Source organism: Labeo rohita, chromosome 17 (genome assembly GCF_022985175.1).
Source record: "Labeo rohita strain BAU-BD-2019 chromosome 17, IGBB_LRoh.1.0, whole genome shotgun sequence".
Lineage (NCBI taxonomy): Eukaryota > Metazoa > Chordata > Actinopteri > Cypriniformes > Cyprinidae > Labeo > Labeo rohita.
The window spans coordinates 13,007,433-13,014,307 of record NC_066885.1 but is presented as its reverse complement, the minus strand read 5'-3'; the positions used below and the strand labels follow the sequence as shown (position 1 = coordinate 13,014,307).

Sequence of the window (6,875 nt, the reverse complement as noted above, 5' to 3'; positions counted from 1 at the left end):
TTTTCAACCACATATGTGACTCTGGACCACAAAACCAGTCTTAAGTAGCACGGGTATATTTGTAGCAATAGCCATCAATACATTGTATGGGTCAAAATTATCAATTTTTTTTTTTATGCCAAAAATCATTAGGATGTTAAATAAAGATATTTTGTAAATTTCCTACTGTAAATATATCAAACTTAATTTTTTATTAGTAATATGCATTGCTAAGAACTTCATTTGGTCAACTTTAAAGGCAATTTTATCAATATTTAGTTTTTTTTTTTTTTTTATTGTTCTATATATTATATAAGTCCTATATAAGTCACATATATTATTTATGTGTTACATAACCCTCTCTCTCTGTCCTTGCCTCAGGGTTTTCCACAGACCTGATGTTGCAGTCAGTTTCTCAATCAACTCTCAGTGGTCTTCTGCTCCCGGGGGTCCAGAGTCAAGCACACACTCACACACCATCCCCTCCACCTGGACTTGCACCAATACACAAACCAGCCAGTGCAGAACATCTCAACGGACATGTGAGAAACTTACTAAACTGTATACGTTTTAAGGCATTATAGGTTCAGCTATGCTGCCTTTTATGCCAAGTCTTTTTGGCCAAATCAAGGCAGCATCTCATATATACTTTATGCATATGACAGACTGCATCTGTTTTGTTTTAAACTCATTATGTTTCCCTGCTGGATGTTATGTGTATGTTGCAGCTCGCCAGTTCTGTGTACAGTCGAATCTCCTCTGTATCGCTGAACTCTGCCCATTGTGACACAAGCCAGGAAGTTATTGGACACACCCAGTCAGAATCCATTTCCAATAAATCTGCAGATGAAGGTATAAAACACCAACTTTTTATACACTGTTTGGACGGAAGTACTGGGGAACCTGACCATTACGCTAACATGGATTTAAACACATTATAAGTGCAAAGACATTAAAGGGATAGTTCACCCAGAAATGTAAATTCTGTCATTAATTACTCACGCTGTTGTCTTTCCAAACCCGTAAGACCTTCGTTCATCTTTGGGAAATGAATTAAGATATTTTTAATGAAATCCAAGAGCTTTCTGACCCTGCATAGACAGCAACACAACTGAGATGTTCAAGGCCCAGAAAGATAGTAAGAACATCGTTAAAATAGTCCATGTGACATCAGTGGTTAAACCTTTTCTTAAAGCCACAGGAATACGTTTTGTGTGCACAGAAAACAAAAGTAACAGCTTTATTTAATAATTTCTTCTCTTCCGTGTCAGTTTTCGACGCACGTTCACAATGTTCGTTAGTTCCATTGCTGTCTAAGCAGGGTCAGAAAGCTCTCGGATTTCATGAAAAATATCTTAATTTGTGTTTTGAAGATGAACAAAGATCTTACAGGTTTGGAACAACAAGAACGTGAGTAATTAAGGACAGAATTTTCATTTTTGTGTAAGCTATCCCTTTAATCATTTCCACTTTTCTAGAAAGGCTTTTCACAAGATGTTGGATTGTATCTGTGGGAATTTTTGCCTCTTGGAAATGTTGGAAAAGAAGTTCTGGCTTGCAGTCCAGGTGTTTGACGGGGTTGAGGTCAGGGCTCCGTGCGGTCCAGTCAAATTATTCCGCACAAGACTCATCCAATCCTGTCTTTTTGGCCCTTGCTTTGTGTACTAGGGCACAGTCATGCAGATTCATTGCCTTCTCCAAACTGTTCCCACAAAGTTGGAAGCAAAGGATTGTCTAAAATGTTTTGGTATGCTAAAGCATTAAAGGGACAGTTCACCCAAAAATGAAAATTCTGTCATTAATTAAACACCCTCATGTCGTTCCAAGCCTGTAAGATCTTTGTTCATCTTTGGAACACAAATTAAGGTATTTTTGGGAAAATCTGACCACTTTCTGACCCTGTATAGATAGCAACACACTTGCCACGTTTAAGGCCCAGAAAGGTAGTAAGAGCATTGGTAAAATAGTCAGTGTGACATCAGTGGTTCAACTGTAATATTATGAAGCTATGAGAATATTTTTTGCACACAGAGAAGTGTGACACTTTCCACTGCTCCAGAGTCTAGTAGCGGAGTGCTTTACACCACTCCATCCAACGCTTGGCATTCTGCTTGGTGATGTGAGGTTTGTATGCAGCTGCTTAGCAATGGAAATCCATTCCATGAAGCTTCGCACAGTTTTTGTGCCTATATTAATGCCAGTGGAAGTTTGGAACTCTTCAACTGCGCAATCAGCAGAGCATTGGTGACTTTTACCTACCATGTGCCTCAGCACTCTGTGACCCCGCTCTTTGACTTTACATGATCTTCTGCTTCATGGCTGAGTTGCTGTTCCTAAATGCTTCCACTACCAACAATACCACTTACAGTGGAATAACCAGCAGGGATGAAATTTCACCAACTGACTTATTGCAGAGATGGCATCTTAATACAGTACTAAGCTTGAATTCACTTCAGAATGACCCATTTTTTCCAAATTGTTTATAAATGCAGAATGCATAGCTTGGTGCTTGATTTTATATGCCTGTGGCAATGGGTCTGATTGAACCCAAATGTAATGATTAAGAGGTGCATCCCAATGACTTTGTCCATATAGTGTATATATGTCAATCTTTCTGTCTTTCTACGGTATATATCAGTCTATCTACAGTTGAGGTCAAAAGTTTACATAAACCTTGCAGAATTTGCAAAATGTTAACTGTTTTACCAAAATAAGAGGGATCATACGAAATCCATGTTATTTTTTTATTTAGTACTGACCTGAATGAGCTTTCACATAAAAGACATTTACATATAGTCCACAAGAGAAAATAATAGTTTAATTTATAAAAATGTCACTTACAAAAATATCCCTGTTCAAAAGTTTACATATACTTGATTCTTAATACTGTGTTGTTACCTGAATGATCCACAGCTGTTTTTGTTTGTTTAGTGATAGTTTTCATGAGTCCCTTGTTTGTCCTGAACAGTCAAACTGCCCGCTGTTTTTCAGAAAAATCTTTCAGGTCCTACAAATTCTTTGGTTTTTCAGCATTTTTGTGTATTTGAACCCTTTCCAGCAATGACTGTATGATTTTGAGATCCGTCTTTTCACACTGAGGACAACTGAAGGGCTTGTATGCAACTATTACAGAAGGTTCAAATGCTCATTAATGCTCCAGAAGTAAAAAACATGCATTAAGAGCAGAGGGGTGAAAACCTTTTGAATTTGAAGTTCAGGGTAAATTGAAAAGTTTACACCCCCCACTCTTAATGCATCGTTTTTCCTTCTGGAACATAAGTAAGCATTTGAACCTTTTGTAATAATTGCATTTGAGTCCCTCAGGTGTCCTCAGTTTTAAAATAAGGGTTAAAATAAGCAAAATGCTGAAAAACCAAAGAATTTGTGCAACCTGAAGGATTTTTTTGAAGAACAGCAGGCAGTTTAACCGTTCAGGACAAACAAGGGACTTAAGAACATCCATCTATCCGTCTATCTATCTATCTATCTATCTCACCTTTTTTGCAACCCTAATTCACTGTGCTTAGTATTGATGCATTATATTGTTATTCCACTATTTATCTCTGTGTGTATATCAGGCTCAGATACGTTTGTTGAAGTGGGCATGCCCAGAAGCCCATCTCACTCAGCCAATGGGAGTGAGCTGAAGCAGATGCTGGCCTCTTGCACTGTGTCGTCAGGGAAACGGCAAACGGTGGAACTTCTGCAGAGAACCAAGAACTCACTTCTTCAGTACGTTTAATCATAATGACCTAACATCGTCATGACGATTTAGTTCTGCTTATTTATTTTAGGTTACACTGCAGATGTGAAGTGCTCCTTAAAAATTGTTTTCGTGTGTGTGTGCACAGTGTTGAGTGTGTGCTGGCTGATTCTGATTGTGAGAATCCAGTGACTGACAAAAGAGCACCAGGAAGTGAGAGAGCTGCAGAAAGACGACTTGCACCACATATGCAGGTTTATATACACATTTACACACACACTGTACTCGCATACAAGTGTACACAAACTAGAACATATTCAAACTGTCATTGTTTATTAATGTTTTTCAGGCTTTTGACTATGAGAAAAAGAAGCTACTGGCCACTAAAGGTGAGCAAACGCTTGATCTCTTAAAGGGATAATTCACCCAAAAATGAAAATTCTGTCATTAATTACTCACCTTCATGTAATTCTGAATCCATAAGACACTTGTTCATCTTTGGAACACAATTTAAGTATATTTTTGATTAAATCCAAAAGCTCACAGATTTCATCAAAAATATCTTAATTTGTCTTCTGAAGATGAAAAAGGCTCTTATGGGTTTGGAACGACATGAGGGTGAGTAATTAATGACAGAATTTCCATTTTTGGATAAACTAACCCTTTAATTTAACATCTGGATGTGAAAATATGCATAAAGTAGCATCTAAATATGAGATCACTAGTTGTGGTTAAACAGTTGTGTTGTTTTTGTATAGCCATGCTGAAGAAGCCGGTTGTGACTGAGATTCGGACCCCTACAAATACCTGGAGCGGGTTGGGTTTTTCTAAATCAATGCCAGCGGAGAGCATAAAAGAGCTGCGCAGGGCACACCATGTCCCATATAAACCCAGCATAAGCACTACTTATGAGGTACAAACTCACTGGTGCACAGCCTGAATTTAGCTCCGTTTAAATGAAGCTGCATCTGAAGGTTTTAATAATCTCTTCAAAAATTATTTGAAAAAGCAGGGTTTCAAAGTTGCTTTTTTTGTGTGTATGGTTTCAGGACTCGCATCTCTCTGTCTCGCACTCTGGGAGTCAGGAGGGTTTGGGTAACGACACCAAATCCGATAATTGGGGGGATTTAAATGGGAATGTTAACATCAATGGAAATGGACTGCCAGGAAATTCTGAATTTTCCCCTGCTGTCAGCAGCCCAAAGAGAATCAAGAACAAATCTTGTGAGACTAAATATTTTGTGCTTCTTTCTTCTATACTTAAAGCAACAAACAAAATTTACTGCATACTCACTTGTTCTGTCTTTCACTTCATCTGTGTGTTTGGGTCAGTAGGTGAGCAGTTTCTCAGCAGCAGTAATTATATGGACAGTATCTCTATGTCTGGCAGCAATGGCTGCTCTCTCAGTTCATCTCTTAAAGGAACAGATCTCCCCGAGCTGTTCAGCAAGCTTGGTCTCGGCAAATACACAGACATCTTCCAGCAGCAGGAGGTAATTCATTAACAACATTTGAGTAATGAATTTAGATTTGCTTGTGTTTGGAATAATAAAAAGTTTTTAAGTGATGATGCACACTCTAATGTGTTTTTTGTTAAAAAATGTTCGTAAAGTATTCATTTTTGATATTTTGGTAAAATATATATTTAGGCATATATGTGTGTGTATGTATTATCATATTGAAACATAAAAGTATGATTACGTAGTATTCTTTCTTGTGTTCATTTAGTACATCTAGTGTCTTGGTTATATTTTAGTAGATTTTTTTGCTTGCATTAAACATTTTGATTTGGAAATAAAGTAAGATGTTATTGCTAGTTCACCTTGCAAGCACTGTAATAATGGAATACATGTGTATGTCTGTTGTCTAAATAGATTGATCTGCAAACATTTGTCACACTAACGGATCCAGACCTAAAGGAACTGGGAATCACAACATTTGGTGCTCGCAGGAAAATGTTGCTTGCGATCTCAGGTCAGTAAGCTTTGTGTTTATATCTAAGCTACAGCTAAAATAACACTATACACCTACACTATACATTTTATTTGTGAACTTATGTTTAGCTGTTCTTTTTAATAGTCAACTATTTTTTTTTCTTTTGGATCATCAGTCACCCAAGCTCGGTAAATATCGTTCACAAACATGAAGATTTACATTAAACTTCACCAAGCTGATTACTCATTAAAAACTCTCACAGATCAGTTTTCATGCCATTTCCATCTTATTTTGACGTAACAAAGTGGTTATAGCTAAGTGTGTGAGTTGTCTACTTACTTTTTAAAATTAGTCTTTCCATTAACACCATTATATTGTTCATTCAGACTGATTTGTGAATGCAGAACGTGCATCAACACGAGAGAACGGATTTATCGCATGAACCAATAACAGCCAAACATAACCAGTTAAATCCAATCAAATCGCAATGGAGGCATTGCCTCCTCTCACTTGAATTTTCCCCATTCATTCTCAATTACCCCCTACCAAACACGCTGCACGCTTTAGGGGATCTGTTGGAAAATGTTTCTTTAGAAAAACGAATGATTTATACACTTTTTAATGTTATATTTTGTAATACTGGAGACCGTGCCTCCATTTCCCCTGATACGCAAACATACATACAGTCCCTTGCAAAAGTATTCATACCCCTTAAATTTTTTTCACACTTTGTTGCAGCCTTATGTTAAACTGCTTTAAATGACTTTTTTCCTCACATCAATTTACACTCCATACACCGTAATGACAAAGCAAAAAACAAATTTGTGACAACTTAAAAATAAAAAACTGAAATAAGTATGTTGCATAAGTATTCACACCCTTAACTCAGTACTTCGTTGAAGCACCTTTACAAGCCTCAAATCTTTTTGGGTATGATGCAAGAAGCTTTGCACGTCTGCATTTGGGAATTATTTCCCATTCTTCACCTCACCTCTTCACCTCTCAAGCTCTTTAAGCTTTGATGGTGGCTGGCAGACATTCCAGAAATATTTAATTGTGTTGAAGCCAAGGCTTTTGCTGGGCCACTCAAGGAAATCCACAGAGTTGTCTATAAGCCACTCTTGCTGTGTGCTTAGGCTTAGTGTCCTTTTGGAAGGTGAACCTTCTGCCCAGTCTGAGGTTCTGAGTGCTCTGGATTGGGTTTTCATTAAGGCTGTCTCAGTATTTTAGTGCATTGAGCTTTTCTTCTACTCTGACG

The 6,875-nt window shown here is 37.5% G+C and overlaps 1 protein-coding gene across 3 annotated transcripts in view; it reads left to right on the top strand.

Moving 5' to 3' along the window:
- Nucleotides 1-6,875, top strand: part of bicc1a (BicC family RNA binding protein 1a) — a 42,520-nt gene that overhangs the window by 32,730 nt on the left and 2,915 nt on the right. For 2 of the 3 annotated variants that reach the window (XM_051134052.1, XM_051134050.1), the window contains exons 12-20: nt 361-521; nt 708-831; nt 3,558-3,711; nt 3,831-3,936; nt 4,032-4,071; nt 4,441-4,595; nt 4,732-4,906; nt 5,015-5,175; nt 5,557-5,656. In XM_051134052.1, the coding sequence (XP_050990009.1) occupies nt 361-521; nt 708-831; nt 3,558-3,711; nt 3,831-3,936; nt 4,032-4,071; nt 4,441-4,595; nt 4,732-4,906; nt 5,015-5,175; nt 5,557-5,656 (1,176 nt within the window). The remainder of the gene's footprint in view (nt 1-360; nt 522-707; nt 832-3,557; nt 3,712-3,830; nt 3,937-4,031; nt 4,072-4,440; nt 4,596-4,731; nt 4,907-5,014; nt 5,176-5,556; nt 5,657-6,875) is intronic. The other variant, XM_051134051.1, reaches the window with a different exon arrangement.